This window comes from Scylla paramamosain, chromosome 4 (genome assembly GCF_035594125.1).
Source record: "Scylla paramamosain isolate STU-SP2022 chromosome 4, ASM3559412v1, whole genome shotgun sequence".
In the NCBI taxonomy this organism is placed as follows: Eukaryota; Metazoa; Arthropoda; class Malacostraca; order Decapoda; family Portunidae; genus Scylla; species Scylla paramamosain.
The window spans coordinates 18,616,425-18,636,141 of NC_087154.1; the positions used below are offsets into that span (position 1 = coordinate 18,616,425).

The window sequence follows — 19,717 nt, forward strand, 5'->3', positions numbered from 1 at the left end:
AAACAAAAATAATTAAAATTTACAGAAAATACTAGTAATACTAAAATGAAAGGTCAAAGTAACAAAAATAAGATATAGTTCAAATAAAAAAAAATTTTTTTTTAAATATACATATAACTATTAAGAGGGCTGGGATTTGAATGCTTGTAGTGCAAGTGAAGGGATACTAACCACACTGACCCAGAACAGTATGTCTAGTGTTGCTTGTTTTGTACCCAAGGCAATGATCCCACTGACCCAGATATTTGGCACTGTTTATAGACCCAAGACACTGACTCATCCACCCCCCCATGACCCAGGTCCCGAGACCCAGTATTGTTCGTTATATGCCTTCTGCACTTGCTTTTGAGTTGATCCATCATTGACAGAGCAAATGGAATGTGACTCCTTTTAGAATCTGAGATAGTAAAGAAAATAATGTCTAAGATTACACAGGAATACATAGTAGTGGTGTGGAAGCCACATTTATCTCATACAGTGTCAATGGCATCATTTTAATGCCCCAACACAATATATGTGTTTGAATGTCAATGCCATTAATTTACATCATGCAAACATCTCAAAATAATTTGACATGGGGTGGGATGAAAAATTGCCACATAACACCATGAGACAAGAGCAGTATCCAAGGGTTGGGGTCTGTTGGAAATCCCTTTATTCAATAATGCTGAGTATTTTGGATGAGTGTCCTGCCATATATCACATATTTCTGTTGATTAGTCTTACTTTGTCTTTCCCATCATCTCACTCACTCACTCCCTCCCCTACTCACACTCTCCATTCTTGTCTTCCCACCACTCCTCCTACATGTATAGTTCATATTAGTGGTTAAAGACTGTTGAGAGCCCTACTGTAAAAAATTTATGCTGCGTTACACTATCAGTATTATAGTCCATTGCCCACACATTCTTCCTGTCATGCAGAGACTGGAAACCACCCACATGTCTTCCCATAACCTTATAAACTTCTCAAGTGCTTGGGAGAATGCTAGTAACAAAGTCTTTTTTTTTGTGCTTTGGGTAAGCTATATCTGGAATGAGAACTGAAACTACTTTTCATGCTCTACTTCAATTTTCTGTCATTTTAGCACTTTGTAAAAAGAAAAAAAAAAAGGAAAAAGAAAAGGAAATTGGCCATCACCAGCTTGTACCAGAACTTGATATGTGGTTGCTGCTGTATAGGTTAAAGAAACATTATTAAGCTGCGGAAAGCACACAGCAACAACAAGATGAAATGAAGTCTCAGAGGGGAAGAATGGAAAAAAGAGAAAATTATGGTATGCAAATATGCAATTAAAAAAGAAAAGAGAAAGATGTAGAAGACCTGCATCAGCAAGGAAACTTAAGTTATGAAATACAGAAAGAAACTTAACAAAAGCTGAGCTAAAGCTGTATAGAAATAGTTTTTGCAAATGGAGCAAAAGACTGATGAAATACATTCCCAGGGGATGTAGTGTGCAAACAATGTGCATACATTCAGAAGAGTATGATGCAGTTTAATATCAAAAGGAGTTACATTACAAGCTTGACTCAATCCTGTAAAAAAATATAAAAAGTTAAATACAGCTAGATAAATAGAAATAGGCAAATGCAGACAGGCACTGTCACCAGCTCTGCCATATCTTTCTTACTGCCCACCTTTCCCAGCACTCTTTTTGCCTTGCTTTTCTACTATCTTGTCCTTCATGTCTTTTAGCAGTTCCTCATCATCGTCATCATCATCATCTTCATCATCATCATCATCCTCAGAGTCATCAGAATCCTCTGCAGCACTACCCAACCTGTTCTCCTCCGTCCTCAGTCTTTCCAACATTCTCATTGTGGCTGACTGTTAAAAGAATAAAACATGAAAAATGGATAAAAAAGTACAATTCATAGATATAGCTAAAGCAGTTTTTAATTACACAATTAACTTCAATAACTGTAGTCTTTATCCCCAAAACTACTTTATTATCATTGACATTATAATTATGAAAGGCTCCATTAATGTTTGGCTGCATCAGGCTCGTTTATCTAAAAGTAACTCACCCAGCTGTACATTATCTAGTTACTTCTTTAAACAGCTCTAAATTTCTGTGATTCCTTTAGACCATCTTAATTCAAGTTTGCTTTGGTCTCCACTAAAATGTCTACCAACAGCATTTAAATTTCTAATTCTTTTCACCCAATCATTCTCAACTAATTTCAATCTTTCTTTTCTCACCACTATTCTAATATACATGACTCCTGTTTGTTTTCTTTCATTTGTCTCCAAAAAATTTGAATATTATATATTTAAAGTAAAGGGTATCACATACCTAGAGAAAAAGAAAAAAAAAAAAAGATGGCCCAATGTGGTACCAGATACGGTCAAGTCTTCCCAGGATCCATGAGAAGCAGTATATATTTTCATAATGACCTTAATGTATACATTGTACCTATAGTTTCAAAGAAGTTCTTTTCTATCATATAGTGAACAATAATCCAAACTTTATTAGAATGCTAACACAATTGACCATCAAAGGTTTAGCATCCTTGATTTTAGAAGTTCTAGAGCTTTCCTGAATAAGCCAATTTCCCACATTAACTGAGGTTTACTCCTTGATGCCTCTAATATACCTCCCAATATGTCTAAAAAGACTTAAATGATGTCTGGTATACTAAAGAATATTTTCAAATAAAATGAAATAGCTACTGTACTAAAAGTAAATCACAAATACATATTATAAAACATGAAACTGGAACAAGCCTGGCAAACTTGTTGACATATTCTGCTGCTCCTTCCTTGTTCACCAATAATTTTTTTCCACAAATCTTACACACTGAAATGTTGTGGTGCTTCTAGAATCTCAGCAATCACCTCCCAGTACACTCAGTGATATTCTAAACTAAACTCCTTATGTACTTGTAACTTGTTCCATCATCACTGTACTATCACTCTTTCACTGTCAAAACCATTGCATCATTAATTGATCACGATCTGTACTCTTTCCATGTTTACATTTTGTGCCACAATTTCCACCTCCTCCTTTTCAAGTCATAAGGGTCACAAAAAAAAAAAAAAAAAAAAAAAATCAGAGGAAAAAAATTATCTGCTCAATGGTGGTTACACACACGCACGCACACACACACCGCTGCGCTGCTCAACTCACAAGAAGCATCTACAGCAGCTCCAAGTATTTACCTACGTTTTGGTTGTACAGAGGGACCAAGCATGAGTCCTGTCTGCATGATAGGGAATTGTGCGAGGTGAGGCCGCAGGAGAAAATTAAGTGTAAATCGAGGAGTGGCAAATAGGGTGAAATGGGAGAGTAGTGTGAAATAAACATTATCAGCGATATCAACAGGAAAGGTGGCATGTGATGTGAATCCAAATGTTTCTGAAGGTTTCAAGGAAGAGGACCTCAGTGTAACACATACAAATAAACGAATGTGGAAAATTGAAGAAGCAAATGTGAAAATAAGAGAAGAAATGTCCAACTTAGCTGTGATTTGATTTGATTTGATAAATTTATTGCACCCCAGTGGCGTCAAACAAAGTACATAATTAAGTACAAAATAGAAGCGTGTCACACAGGACACAGTGGAACCTATAGAATACACACACACACACACACACACACACACACTACAAAGATGGTAGCAAAGAGGAGCCCTTAAACTATAGACCTGTGTCTCTAACAAGTGTGGTTTGCAAAATGTGTGAAAGATTGGTGAAGGATAAATGGATGCAGTACCTAGAAGGAAATGAAGTGATAATAAAGCAACAATTTGGATTTAGGAGAGGGAGATCGTGTGTTACAAACTTACTAAGTTTTTATTCTAGAGTGGTGGATATAATGCAAGAAAGAGATGGATGGACTGGTTGTGTTTATTTAGACCTGAAGAAGGCCTTTAATAAAGTGCCACACAGGAAATTGTTGTGGAAGTTGAAGCATAATGGTGGATGAAAATTTCTTGACAAACAGAAATGAGAATGGTGGTAAAAGATAAAAAATAATCATGGAGGGAAGTCATAAGTGGAGTACCCCAAGGCTCAGTACTTGCACCAATCATGTTTGCAGTCTATAAAAATGATATGACAGAGAATGTGAACAGCTACATGAGCCTTTTTGCAGATGATGCAAAGTTGCTAAAAGAAAGTTGAGAGTGCAGAGGAATGTGGAATGTTACAAGAAGACCTGAACAAGATATCAGAGTGGAGTTATAGATGGGAAATGGAATTTAATTTAACCCTTTCATTCCGGTGATCATATATGAACGATTGCATCAGTGCGTCCATAGCGACGATGATCGTTCCTGTAATCAAGAATTTTTGCGCCTCAATTTTGAGCTCCAAGCGCGGTTTCTCAAGTTAGATGGTGCGTGGAAGTGTCTGGCATCTGTTTCCACCCGTAGTGTTGTCACTAGCTCTGTATATTTAGCGGTAACTAAGCTATTCTCCCATTCTGAGGGCGACACTTGGCAACCCCAGCGACCCGCCGTGTGGAAAGCATCCTGATAAGAGCCAAGGGACCTGATAAAAGCGAAGGACACAGACAGCCTGATAATAGGGAAGGACCTCAGATCATAACTCACCATGGAGCAAGACAGATAATTTTTATTTAGCAGTGCTTCTGAGCCTGAAGACAGTGACAGTGATTATTTAGAGGAAGAAACTGAAGAAAGCGAAGACAACAGTAGTGAGGATTTAGAGGATCCACCTGTTTTATCAGAACAGAGAGAAGACAGAGATAGTGGTGATGGAGAACAGACTCCAAACATCGTATTGAGAACCCAGAGTGGCTCACGGAGACGAAGGAGTGCCTCTCGTGTTCTGAGAGAGATGTTATTTGCTTGAAACTTGATATATACTCTCTCTCTCTCTCTCTCTCTCTCTCTCTCTCTCTCTCTGCTGATCTTAATCAGAAGCTGATCTGATCAGCTGCTTAAGTGTAAGCACAACACGCTTCCTCTTTTCTACAACTTTAGGCATGATGAAGGCGTCAGGCGATAAACAGTGCACACGCGGGACTGAGTCACTGAGTAAACACAGTGCAGTGGGCCGCGGGTGGTGCGAAGCAGTGTGCTCTGGTGGGGAGGGGACAAAATATGCCTCGCGCAGGAATTTTAATCGATTTTATGAGCACACATTGATTTTTTATTGATTTTAAGGCTCGGGGAAAAATGTGCCAGATACTTGAAGATGCCGGATACTCAAATGCTGGATGAGAGGGATTTTACTGTACCAAGTATCAGGAACTTGTTATATGAACGTTGGAAAAGAGGAGAGAAAGGGGAGACTTGACTGAGATAGATAAAGCATATGAGGGAGTAGAGGAGATGGACCAGAGCGACTTAATGGTCCGGGATACACGGGGCACTTGAGGACATGGGAAGAGGCTGAAGAGGAGTGCTTGTAGAAGAGACATCAAAAAGTATAGTTTCCCATATAGAAGTATTGATGTATGGAACAGTCTGGATGAAGAGATAGTAAATGCAGAAAGTATACATGGATTCAAGGCTAAGCTGGATATTAAAAGATATGGAGATGGGACAGCACAAGCATAGCTCTTTTCCCATAAAGCACAACTAGGTAAATACAACTATGTAAATACATACACACATGCACAAACCACACACACACACATACACTCACATATAAACACACACACACACACACACACACACACACACACACACACAGACACATACACACACAAAATATCAATATAGAAAAACTAAAATGTACAATTAATAGCCACCAAAATATTGATATCTCATCAGTATCAAGTCCAAATTATCATCTTGTAGGAGATATTTACATACAGAAATCAGATCCTGGTCCTGCGGCAATAAGTTTCTCACTGCAGGGCAGATGAGACAATAATGTTGGAGAGTGTTGGCATTGATGAGGTGACACAGTCTGCAGGTGGAGAAGTGAGGCATATCCTCAGCCTGGGAGATTTGCCATATTGGTCAGTAACCTAACCAAAGTCTTGCACTCACCACATTGTGTCTTCGCACCATGAATCCGTGGCGATGATATTTATGTGGGACATCAATGAAACTATCATAGTGTCGTATAGAAACACTGTTAGCATGCTCAGCGTCCCTACGAGTCACTGTCAGGGAGTGTATGGCAGAGAACAAGATGTGGTTATAACACCAGAACGAGATTGGGGCACGCACAGCAAGCAAATCGAGAGTACACGTAGCCCTTGCAAGACCGTCCATAGTGTCATTACCTGCGAGGCCCACGTGAGATGGCACCTATAAAAAGGATACAACAAATGAATTATCACTAGCATTGTCCAACCGACACAATATATCCTGTGCGACATGATCATAGGTAGGTTTTGAAGAGAAAAGGGCGAAAAGAGCAGACTTGGAGTCGCAGATAATCACCCCATTCAGTCATCGCTCAGTAAGGAGGGTGACAGCATCCAACAGACCATTCAGCTCACAGTAGGTAGAACTTGAGAAGTCTGGTAAGTGACGGCCAATCCACCCATCCACCCCCAGCGGCTCCAAAGTGGGGGGAAATACAGTGCACGCAGCATTCCCGTCCACCTGCAAGGAGCCATCAACATAGAGGTGATGTGCTGAGGGAACTGAGGCAGACACACTGTCAATGGTCTCCAGGGCCAACTGTTTCTGAAGTAGGGGATGGGCCGCTTTAGACATGGGAGTGAAGGTGACGGTTGGGAGAGGTACTCGCCAGGGTGGCAAACCAGGGGCAACCTCAGCAGCAGGAACATCAATGGCCAGCCTCTGGAAGTCCACACACACCATGCGGATAAGATTGTGTCCACCCGTCCAAAGCAGAGACAAGGACAAATCGGGGTTGAGTGTCACTAGGATGATACTAGAGTAGTGAGGAGCCAGACAGGGGAAATAAAGACACTTGATGCTGAGGTAAGTGACACTGGCATATATTCTATCAACAAGTGGTACCAAATTGAGTTCAGACAGTATGTTGACAATTCTGGTGGAGGCAGGACAGCCCAAGATAAATTGCATGACTGTTTTGAAATTTATCAAGGGGCTGCAGTGCTGTCCTGGAAAGCTGGCAGAGGGCAGGAGAAAGATAATCAATGACAGAATGGAGGAACACTATGTAGATGGTTTTAAGAACAGGGATAGAAACTCATCTAACATTGTTGGCAAGCCAATTAACTGGGATGAAGTGCCACTCCAGTCTGTGTAATAGGTCCTGAACAATTGGATGGATGTGTTGCCATGTAGGTATGGCTGGGGTGACACGAACGGGAGCACCTGAGTAGGTGTACTGTGTGCAGCGAGGAATAACATTGCCTCCCATGGTGAAGACTGGTAGTGTTTGAGGGTTGCGGGTAGAGAAGATCCTGCTCTTGTCAAGTGAAATGATAAGGCCACAGGCAGCTGATGACATAGCAAAGGCGTGAAGATCCTGGGGTGAGGCAGAGTGGATGCAGACATCATCAGCATAACAAGTGACCGTTGTGCCAGGAATGTCGGGAATAAGGGAGAGAAGTCGGTGGATAAGGATATTGAAAAGAAACGGACTTAGAGCACCACCCTGTGGAGTACCCAAGTCGAGGCTCTTAGAGATACTGCATTTGCCTTTAAATAGGACTTGAGCAGTTCTGTTGCTCAGGTAACCTCTTATCCATCTCAACAAATTTCCCTTGACACCAAAATCTACAAGCTGATCAAATATGATTTCCCTGTTTGCAACATCAAAGGCACTCTTGAGATCAATGAATGCGACAACACTGGTTGGTGAGAGACACGTGTAAAGCTCGAGAAGGCAGTGCTAAGTCCCTCGCCGAGGCAGAAAACCATACAGATGCAGTGAAAGCTTGGGATGAAGCTGGAACATCAGGCGATTGAGGAGGATGTGCTCAAAAAATTTAGCTAAAGCACAAGGTCAGGGAAATGGGGTGAAATCTATCTGTGCCAGGCTTAGGTATGGGCACTATAATGCTGGATGTCCAGGCCCGTGGCACATAGCCCCTATGAAAGCACAAGTTAAAGAGCTAAAGGAGAAGGTTGCCAGGGACCTTCTGGAGAAGCTGTAAGACAGAATAGGTGATCCCATCCTCACCAGGAGCATAATCAGTCTAATTCTCTCAGCCAGAAGCACACGGTCATCAAATGTCCCTGTGCGAGGTCCAGGACAACGGGCGAGGTGAGGTCTGGTGACATACTGAGAGTAGAACTTGTGTGTTGACTGCACCAGTGATGAATACAGTTCATCAGGGGAATGACTATTGAAAGTAGGAAGCAAAGTAGTCATGTAGGAGATATATGTTGGGCAATATTTAGGACATATCCAGATGCAGGTGTGGGCATGAGAGGAGGTGGATGTAGCAAACACTGAGTAACGGAGGTTGAGGGCAACATGGTCAGAGAAAGGTACAGGGACAGAGAAGCACTTAACACGAGATGCCACCAGTCCTGATGTAAAGATGTGATCCAGAATACCTCCACGGGAGTAGGTGGCACCACCAGTATCCCAGCGCGTGAGTCTGTAGTGGCGGACGTAATCTAGCAGTTGAGGCCCATTCCAATTAGGTGTATGTGAAGAATCACCAAGATCAGGGTGGCGGGCATTAAAGTCCCCCATGTAGATAAAACCACGCAGCGTAGGTAAGGGCAAGGTGGCCAAATTCATTCTCGCCGGGGCAGAATAGACATTATATAATCTCAACTTGTCACATCCCATTGCCACCTCTAGCAGCTGGAAGGTCATCTCTGCATCAACAGAGGTATGGAGTAGCTGGTGCTGTACCGAGGAGTGCACATACATAATGAGGAAATTCCTGACAGGATGGACATAAGAGACGTAACCAGAGAATGGAGGAGCCTGTCTCTCACCAAGCAAAGGGCCCACAAAGGCTTCCTGTATTAAGATGATGTTAGGGTTGTGCCTATACACATATGCCTTCAGAGCTGTAAGTCTCGCCAAGTCCCTTATACTGCAGGCATTCCAAGAAATGACATGAAGTTCCATGGCACTAGCAAAGTCTCCCCTTGGTTTTGTGAGAGCCTATAGGGGAGGAGGCAGCAGGATGTTCACTTACGCGTTGTGCCCCATGTGGGAGTGAGAAGGGCGTCGATGATTCCTTGTCCAGTTTGTCCAGAAGGGAAGAGAGAGCCCCAAACTTGGCATCAATTGAGGAGACTGTGGCAATCATTGCCTTTTGGCCCTCAAAGAGGGTATTGAGGACTAAAGAGGGTATTGAGGACTGTGTCCACAGAGTCTTATTTGGTGACAAATTCGACCAAGCGAGTTTCGAATGCATCATAGCGCTCCTCAAGGGACTTGCAATGAGACATTAAAGTAGCGACAGTCTCACGAAGTTCAAGAACCAGGGGTGACTCTGATGTAGCAGAGGCAGCAGGTGCAGGAACCGTAGAGATAGACAGTGGAGGAGGAGGTGGGGCTGGCTGCATCACAGGGTACCTGGCACATCCATGCCACACATTAACACCCTGTTTGCCACACCAAGGACACTTCCAGTGGATGCCAGTAGATGTAGGAGGGTTGGATGGTTGCACGGTCCCCGTGGCAGAGGTAGAGTCAGGAGGGGGTGGCGGAGGGGAGCAGCGAGGGCATATGCAGGAGTCGTGGTTACCAGCACACCAGGTACACTTCTCTGTGGCACTGCAGTAGCGTGATATGTGACCGACGCCCCAACATCGGTAACAAGATGGTTCATCCCTAATCCTGCACATTTCACAATCAGGAAGACATGGAAGAAAACTGAAGGAGATGGTGGCAGGAGGCAGGGCATCCAGACTCCAGGCCACTACAATATGATTGATGGGGACACCATTTTCTTGAAATTGGTGGGCAGAATGAACACCAGGGAGCTCCAAGGCGAGGGACGGATCCACACCGGTAGGATACCGAGTGACCAAATAGCTTGGGTATTTTCTTTGCCTCAAGGGGGTCTTCTATACGCAGGGCGAGAGAAAGAAACTCACCCTCAGTCATGTGCTCTACAATGTCCTGGTGGCAGCGTGCAATGTAGACAAACCGAGAGGTTACAGCTTCCATCTTCACCTCGGCAAGTTCCCTTTCAAGTTGAAATGTTTTGTTGACCTCAGCAAGCCAACGAAGCTTCATCTCTACAGATGAACATCCAGTGAAGGCAAGCTTAATGTAGTCAGTATGAGGAGCAAAAGCTGGAAGTGCAGATGAGGGGGTCAGGGGCAAGGCCTCGAGCAGGCAGTGTTGAGGGGTTCCCAGATGAAGTGCTGGCTTGTCCATGTTTAGGTGTCTTGGCAGCTGGAATGAGCAGCTCACTACCACTGTCAGACGTGTCATCCATAGATCATTTGGTACAGGAGGTGGCAGGATGAGCAGGGCAAGGACCAGCAGGTACAGATGTAGCTTCCGTGGCAGGCAACATGGGCAAGGGTGGCCAATGCTCATTTTCATCTTCCTCATCACTGACAGCTAGATCCATCTCCAAATCAACGGGGGAGGCTGGTCCGGTGTATTCCATAACACTGAGTACAGGCAGTGATGCCAGTACTCAGCAGGGAGGTAGGGATGATGTCACATTGACGTCACAGGCACCTCAGTACGCATGCGCAGTAGCCGCCAACACCACCGAGAGGGGCCCTGTCACGGCGATCAGGATTTTCAAGTCTACTGGGACTAAATCTTGTAGCAGCAGAAACAATTCACTGGGTCTTACTGTAGGTACAGTGTCAGTGCCGACTAGTTCAGGTAGCTAGAGCCTCCAGTAGATCGGAAAATCACGGAAGGGTACAGAAGAAGCACGTCGTCTGTAGGTCGGCGGGGAGAGACTTAGCAGTGATAATAAAGGCGTGGAAGGAAGAAAGAGAGGTAGGTGGTGAATATATAAAAAAAAGATATCCAGTAATATAATAGAGATAAGGTGAATATAGAAGAGATAATAAGGCAACAGCAACAGGAACACAATAAGGATATGGAAATAATAAAGGAAAAAAGTAACCTTGTGAGAGACATGATACAGAGAAGGATGTGTGTGGTGGTATTTGGGGTCAAGGAGAAGAACCTACCCATGAATATAGCAAGAGAGAATGAAGTGAAAAGAGCTAAGGAAATTATAGCAAAAGTGGCAGGGGAAAGAGGGGATAGTCAAATAAATTAAAGAGATTTACAGGATCAGAAAATATGATGAAATTTGCAACAAGACCAATGAAAATAAGATTCATGTCATAAACAACAGTGGAACATGTCTTACAAAGAACAGGAACAGTAGAAGGAACGAGAGAAAAATTAATAAAAAAAAGACATGAACAAAGAAAAGTGATTTTTTTTTTTTTCGTATGTAGGAGGGACACTGGCCAAGGGCAACAGAAATCCAATAAAAAAAATGCCCATTGAAATGCCAGTCCCATAAAAGGGTCAAAGCAGTAGTCAAAAATTGATGGATAAGTGTCTTGAAACCTCCCTCTTGAAGGAATTCAAGTCATAGAAAGGTGGAAATACAAAAGCAGGCAGAGAGTTCCAGAGTTTACCAGAGAAAGGGATGAATGATTGAGAATACTGGTTAACTCTTGCATTGGAGAGGTGGACAGAATAGGGGTGAGAGAAAGAAGCAAGTCTTGTGCAGCGAGGGCGTGGGAGGAGGGGAGGCATGCAGTTAGCAAGATCAGAAGAGCAGTTAGCATGAAAATAGCGGTAGAAGACGGCTAGAGATGCAACATTGCGGCAATGCGAGAGAGGCTGAAGACAGTAAGTTGGAGGAGAGGAGTTGATGAGACGAAAAGCTTTTGATTCCACCCTGTCTAGAAGAGCAGTATGAGTGGAACCACCCCAGACATGTGAAGCATACTCCATACATGGATGGATAAGGCCCTTGTACAGAGTTAGCAGCTGGGGGGTGAGAAGAACTGGCAGAGACGTCTCGGAACGCCTAACTTCATAGAAGCTGTTTTAGCTAGAGATGAGATGTGAAGTTTCCAGTTCAGATTATAAGTAAAGGACAGACCGAGGATGTTCAGTGTAGAAGAGGGGGATAGTTGAGTGTCATTGAAGAAGAGTGGATAATTGTCTGGAAGGTTGTGTTGAATTGATAGATGGAGGAATTGAGTTTTTGAGGCATTGAACAATACCAAGTTTGCTCTGCCCCAATCAGAAATTTTAGAAAGATCAGAAGTCAAGCATTCTGTGGCTTCCCTGCGCGAAATGTTTACCTCCTTAACCCTTTCCTTCCGGCGCTTAAATTATTTTCCCGTTTTGTATGACGGCTAAAAATGGTAAACCTAGAAATTGTCAGAAAATTGTTTGAATACTAATAATTATTTTCTCTTTGTTATTCTGAATACAATGATATACTTTGTAGCTCGATGTGACCTCTGAAAGTTGAGTTTATGCCTTATAAAGGATTCCTCCTCCTCCCGCTGTGTGATCCGTCATCCAGAAACAGCCCGGAGAGCGATGACGCCGCGCGCACACACACTCTCTCTCTCTCTCTCTCTCTCTCTCTCTCTCTCTCTCTCTCTCTCTCTCTCATCTTGGAGGGGAAATTGTACACTTCCAATGAGAGAGAGAGAGAGAGAGAGAGAGAGAGAGAGAGAGAGAGAGAGAGAGAGAGAGAGAGAGAGAGAGAGAGAGAGAGAGAGAGAGAGAGAGAGAGAGAGAGAGAGAGAGAGATTTCATCGCTTTTCACATCAAGTTTCAGGCAAATAACATTCTCTCTCTTTCTCTCTCTCTCTCTGACAAGTTACCTTCTACCATTTTATTATAAAATTGAAGATAATGAAAAAATTAACAATAAAGAATGATAGGTATCATCTCTCTGTTCTGATAAAACAGGTGGATCCTGTAAATCATTTTCCGAGTCCTCACTAATGTCTTCGCTTTCTTCAGCTTCTTCTTCTAAATATTCACTGTCACTGTCTTCAAACTCAGAAGCACTGCTAAATACATATGTTGTGTCCTGCTCCATGGTGAGTTATGAACTGAGATCCTTGGCTCTTATCAGGATGTCTCTTCACACTTATCATGGTGCTTTCCACCTGGCGAGTGCTTTCCACCCGGCGGGTCGCTGGGGTTGCCAAGTGTCGCCCGGAGAAAGGTAAAATAGCTTAGTTACCGCTAAATTTCCAGAGCTAGTGACAACACTACATGTGGAAACATGCCAGACACTTCCACTCACACCATCTGACTCAAGAAACCGCGCTTGGACCTCAAAATTGAGGCGCGAAAATTCTTGATTACCGGTATGATCGCCGTCGCTACGGACGCATTTTTGCAATCGTATATATACGATTGCCGGAAGGAAAGGGTTAAGGGTTGGACGTCTATGAAAAGACGTGGAAAAGTGCAGGGTGGTATCATCAGCATAGGAGTGGATAGGACAAGAAGTTTGGTTTAGAAGATCATTAATGAATAATAAGAGAGTGGGTGACAGGACAGAACCTTGAGGAAAACCACTGTTAATAGATTTAGGAGAAGAACAGTGACCGTCTACCACAGCAGCAATAGAACGGTCAGAAAGGAAACCAGAGATGAAGTTACAGAGAGAAGGATAGAAGCCATAGGAGGGTAGTTTGGAAATCAAATTTTCTACTCTTAGCAGTAGTTTCTTATTAGCAATTTCTTCCACTCCATTCCACAATTTATATATCAGCATTAAACCTCCCCTTTCTCTTTTTTATTTCAATGTTGGCAAATTAATTTCCCTTAACCTGTCTTCATATGTTAATTCTTCCAGTTCTGGAACCATTTTCATTGCCATCTTTGTATTCTTTCTAGTTTTTTTCACATGTTTCTTCTTGAGGGTAGACAACACTGATTCAGCATATTTAAGGTTTGGTTTAATCATAGTGGTAATTATCATTCTCATCATATCCAGGTAGTGGAATGCTGTTTCAATATTTCTCACCATTCTATATGTATCTCTGAATATCTTTTTTACAAGCTTCTCTAACTGTTGACTATCCTGTATTATCATTCCTAGATCTTTCCCTTCTTGTACTTTTATTATTTCTTCATTTCTATTTTATATATCCATTTTAGTTTCTTCTCACTTTTTCCCGCTTACATTACATGGTATTTTTTTACATAGAATTCTATCTCCCATTTCTTACTCCAGCCCCAGATTTTATTGAAATCCTCTTGTAGAATTTCACCATCTTTGTTGTTTCTTATTAGCCTCTGCAACTTTGCATCATCTGCAAACAAGCTCATGTAACTCTTTATTCCTTCAGGCATATCAGGAAGAGTAGTGGTGCTAGCACTGATCCTTGTGGTACTCCACTATCTACTTTTCTCCATTTTGATTTTACATCTTTTACTACCATTCTCATTTCTCTTCTCTTTAAGTAACTTTTGTTCCAGTTTATTATTTTCCATTTCATCCTCCTACATTTTTTAAATTCCATAATAACCTGTTGTGGGGAGCTTTGTCAAAAGCTTTTTTTCAGAACTAAGTACACACAGTCTACCCATCCATCCCTCTCCTGTGTTAGATCAGTCACTCTTGAGTAGAAACTCATCAAATTTGTTACATGTGATCACTTCTGTCTAAAGCCATACTGTTTTTGTGATATTATATCATGTCTTTTTCTAGAAATTTTGCCCACTGCTTCTTTACCGCTTTTTCACAGATCTTACAAACTATGCTGGTCAGTGATAATGGTCTATAGTTTTAGTACTTCTTTCTTTCCACTTTTATAAAATGGCACTAAGTCTGCTCTCTTCCATCCCTTAGGTATTCTTCCAGTTAATATTGAACACTTTATTATGTTAATATACTGGTTCAATTAACTGCTTCCTGTACTCTTTTAAAATCAAACCTGATACTCCATCTGGTCCTGTTGCTTTTCTCTCTTCCAGCTCCTCCATCATTTTATAAAATTCTTTAATTACTTTAATTTCCCAAATTTATTTTTTTGTCTTCTCATCTTGTGGTTCTTTAAGTTCTGATTCATCTGTGAAAACTTGCTGAAACTTTTTGTTTAGCAATTCAGTCATGTCTTTTGGGTCTTCATATGTTTCATTTCCATCCTTCAACCTTTCTAGTTTTTCTTTTAGTTTAATTTTTCCATTTATGAGTCTGTAGAACAGTTTTGTTTTGTCCTTGCACTTTTCTACTATATTTTTCAGACTCTTTCTCTTCTTCTCTCCTTATTTTCACATATTCATTTTTTTGCTATCTTAGTCTTTATTTTTTGGGGGGATTTTGATTTCTTTTAATTTTTATCCATGCTTTCTCTCTTTTTTCTTGTACATCTTGTGTTAAACCACGCCTGTTTTTTTTTTCTTTTTTTTTTTTAGGTTTGTATAGTAGGACATATTTATTCACTCCTGTCTCATATAGTTCCATAAAAATTTCATACTTATCTTGCACACCATTTGCCCTTTTCAGCTTTCCCCAGTCCATTTCTTCATAGAATCTCTAAAGATCACTTATATTCACTTTCCAATAGTTTCTCCTGTTTTCTTTGTATAATTCCTCCTCTTCACTGACATCATTATCAGTCTCTATTTCTATCATTACATGGTTGCTTTTTCCCATGGTGCACACATACCTTAATTATTTAGTTAGGTCAATTCCTTTTGTTAATATTAGGTTGTCCTACTGGTTCATCACCTCCCTTATATTTTGTATTTTCAATCACCCATTGCATCATTGTGTTTTTCATAGTCAGCTTCAAAAATCTTTCCCCCATGCAGTCTTATTGTTTTCTGCCTGAAATGTTTCCCAGTTTATCTCTTTACAAATTAAGTGTCTGGCATGGAGGCGTACATTCTTCACTCTTTTTCTCGTCCTAAACCTTCTAAACCTTGGTTTAACACAGCTTGTTCTTGTGCTATACATGATAGAGAGGTGGCCCAAAAAAGGTACTTAAGCCTTCCATCACCAGAATCTCATGCACATTATATTTCTGCCCGGAACCATGCCAAGTCTGTTTTCCAACTAGCCAAAACTCCTACATTAACAGAAAATGTCAAAACCTTTCAAGATCTAACTCCCCTTGTGATTTCTGGCATCTAGCCAAAAATATCTCCAATAACTTTGCTTCTTCTTCTTTCCCTCCTCTATTTCAACCAGATGGCACCACTGCTATCACATCTATTTCTAAAGCTGAACTCTTCGCTCAAACCTTTGCTAAAAACTCTACCTTGGACGATTCTGGGCTTGTTCCTCCCTCTCCTCCACCCTCTGACTACTTCATGCCACGTATTAAAATTCTTCGCAATGATGTTTTCCATGCCCTCGCTGGGCTAAACCCTCGGAAGGCTTATGGACCTGATGGGGTCCCTCCTATTGTTCTCCGAAACTGTGCCTCCGTGCTTGCACCTTGCCTAGTCAAACTCTTTCAGCTCTGTCTGTCAACATCTACCTTTCCTTCTTGCTGGAAGTTTGCCTACATTCAACCTGCTCCTAAAAAGGGTAACCGTTCTAATCCCTCAAACTACCGTCCTATTGCTTTAATTTCCTGCCTATCTAAAGTTTTTGAATTTATCCTAAACAGGAAGATTCTTAAACATGTATCACTTCACAACCTTCTATCTGATTGCCAGTATGGGTTCCGTCAAGGCTGCTCTACTGGTGATCTTCCGGCTTTCCTTACTGAGTCTTGGTCATCCTCTTTTAGAGATTTTGGTGAAACTTTTGCTGTTGCCTTAGACATATCAAAAGCTTTTGATAGAGTCTTGCACAAAGCTTTGATTTCCAAACTACCCTCCTACGGTTTCTATCCTTCTCTCTGTAACTTCATCTCAAGTTTCCTTTCTGACCAGTCTATTGCTGCTGTGGTAGACAGTCACTGTTCTCCTAAATCTATTAACAGTGGTGTTCCTCAGGGTTCTGTCCTGTCACCCACTCTCTTCTTATTATTCATTAATGATCTTCTAAACCAAACTTCTTGTCCTATCCACTCCTACACTGATGATACCACCCTGCACTTTTCCACGTCTTTTCATAGACGTCCAATCCTTCAGGAGGTAAACATATCACGCAGGGAAGCCACAGAACGCTTGACTTCTGATCTTTCTAAAATTTCTGATTGGGGCAGAGCAAACTCGGTATTGTTCAATGCCTCAAAAAACTCAGTTCCTCCATCTATCAACTCGACACAACCTTCCAGACAACTGTCCCCTCTTCTTCAATGACACTTAACTGTCCCCCTCTTCTACACTGAACATCCTCGGTCTGTCCTTTACTTATAATATGAACTGGAAAATTCACATCTCATCTCTAGCTAAAACAGCTTCTATGAAGTTAGGCGTTCTGAGACGTCTCCGCCATTTTTTCTCACCCCACCAGCTTCTAACTCTGTACAAGGGCCTTATCCGTCCATGTATGGAGTATGCTTCACGTGTCTGGGGGGGTTCCACTCATACTGCTCTTCTAGACAGAGTGGAATCAAAAACTTTTCGTCTCATCAACTCCTCTCCTCTAACTGTCTGTCTTCAGCCTCTCTCTCACCGCCGTAAGGTTGCATATCTAGCTGTCTTCTACCGCTATTTTCATGCTAACTGCTCTTCTGATCTTGCTAACTGCATGCCTCCCCTCCTTCCGTGGCCTAGCTGCACAAGACTTTCTTCTTTCTCTCACCCCTATTCTGTCCACCTCTCTAACACAAGAGTTAACCAGTATTCTCAATCATTCATCCCTTTCTCTGGTAAACTCTGGAACTCCCTGCCTGCTTTTGTATTTCCACCTTCCTATGACTTGAATTCCTTCAAGAGGGAAGTTTCAAGACACTTATTCATCAATTTTTTGACCACTGTTTTGACCTTTTTATGGGGCTGGCATTTCAGTGGGCATTTGTGTTGCCCTTGGCCAGTGTCCTTCCTACATAAAAAAAATAAAATAAAACAGTAGTACTCTTTTATTACTTTTGATTAATTTACTCAGATACTGGATGGTATCTTCTATTATTTTCTCATAGTCTTCCTTGCTCCAAGAATTTGTTTTGGGCAGTACATAGGTTGTTATTACCATCAGTATTTTTCCATTATTATCCTCCAAGTTAACACTCATTATTTCTGTTTTTCCTCCCCCATATTTCACTATTTTTGTCTTCACTTCATTTCTTGTCATTATCATTACACTTCCCTCTAATTTACCAATCCTGTCTCTTCTCCACGTAGTTTTTGATAACGATAATCTGATATTCTTCTTTTAGCTTTGTTTCCATTAAACACACCACCTTCGGATTTTTTTCTTTTAAATAGTCTTGTAATTCCAGTGTTCTGTGTAACAATCCATCTATGTTGGTACACCTCACATTCAGTCCTCCGTTTTTACTATTTTTCTCAATTTTATTTTCATTTATTGCTTTTCCTTTATGTTTCATTTCTTCACTCTGTCTCCCAAAACTCTCCCAAAAAATTTATTCTTTTCTTCTTCTATTCTTGATTAATTTTTCTCTTTAGCCTCTTCATACATTTCTTTCAAGTTTCTTTTTTGTTCTTCTTCATTTCTGTTTTTTCTTAAAGTACATATCTTTGTAATCTCCTACTTCTCTTACATTGGATGTTCTTTCTAATATCTCTTCTGCTGATTGTTGTGATTTTAGTCTTATTTTCATGGGTCTTGTTTTGGCTTCCAGATAAGGTTGCAGTCGAACAACATCTGCTTCTTCCTCGAATTTAATGTCATCTTCATCATTCAACTTCTTCAACAAATCCTTCACTGTTTTTGTTTCTTCTTTATCTCTTTTCAATTTGGATGTTATATTTTACTTCTTTAATCTATAAACTATAACATTTTTCCTCCTATCTGCTCCATCTCTTACCAGATCTTCATTGCTTTCACCACTTCGTTTTCTATATTTTCATTTTTTTCTTTAAGTTGCTTTTCAATTTATAGTCAACATTTGCTTTATTATTTTCAATTTTCCAGTCTTTCATTTTATCCATGACTCCCTCTCTCACCCTTCACTAGTTCTGCTTTCAAATTTCCATTTTCTTTAATCACTTTGTCCATGTTATATTGTAATTCTTAATTTTTCTTAATATGCTGTTCTCTCACTCTTATTTCCTCCAGTTCAATTTTGAGTTTGAATATTTCACATCTTTTCCAAGGTTCTTCTCCAGTTTGTTCATGTGTGTGTGTGTGTGTGTGTGTGTGTGTGTGTGTGTGTGTGTGTGTGTGTGTGTGTGTGTGTGTGTGTGTGTGTGTGTGTGTGTGTGTGTGTTTACCTAGTTGTACTTACCTAGTTGTCAATTATGGGAGGGGTGTAATCTCATAGTATCCTGTTTCTATACCTATCCAGTTTGGTCTTAAAAGCATGGACAGTTTTGGCATTCACATCTTCACCGAGTTCATTCCATTTGTTTATATTTCTATGAGGAAAACTATACTTCTTGATGTCTCTTCTACAGTTAACTTTCTTCAACTTCTTACTGTGTCCCCTTGTACTTTGTGTCTAAAATTTATAAAACATTCTTTGTCTACATTTTTCCATTCTATAGATGTTTATTAAATCTCTTCTCTTTTTCTCAAGGGTAGGAATTTCCAACTGTCTTAATCTCTCCTCATAGGTCAAATTTCTCAATTCCGGAACCATCTTAGTGACTGCTTTTTGTACTCTTTCTAATTTTACAATATTCCTCTTTGTATGAAGAGACCACACCATTGGTGCATATTCCAATCTTTGTCTTATCATGGAAATCAATAACTTTTTATCGTTACTTCATCAGATATGAGAATGCCATTTTTAATCTTTAATAAATTCATCATCTCTCCAGTAAATGTAACAATGTGTCTGTCTGGAATCATATTTTCAATAATTGTTACTCTCAAATCCAT

At 40.9% G+C, this 19,717-nt stretch overlaps 1 protein-coding gene across 4 annotated transcripts in view; it reads right to left on the reverse strand.

The window, feature by feature from the left end:
* Window positions 1-19,717, reverse strand: part of LOC135099789 (clusterin-associated protein 1-like) — a 193,399-nt gene that overhangs the window by 50,891 nt on the left and 122,791 nt on the right. For all 4 annotated transcript variants that reach the window (XR_010268380.1, XM_064002304.1, XM_064002305.1 and 1 more), the window contains one exon: window positions 1,638-1,827. Coding sequence is in view for 3 of the 4 variants with exons in the window: in XM_064002304.1 (XP_063858374.1) it covers window positions 1,638-1,827 (190 nt within the window). In the remaining variant the exon portion in view is untranslated. The remainder of the gene's footprint in view (window positions 1-1,637; window positions 1,828-19,717) is intronic.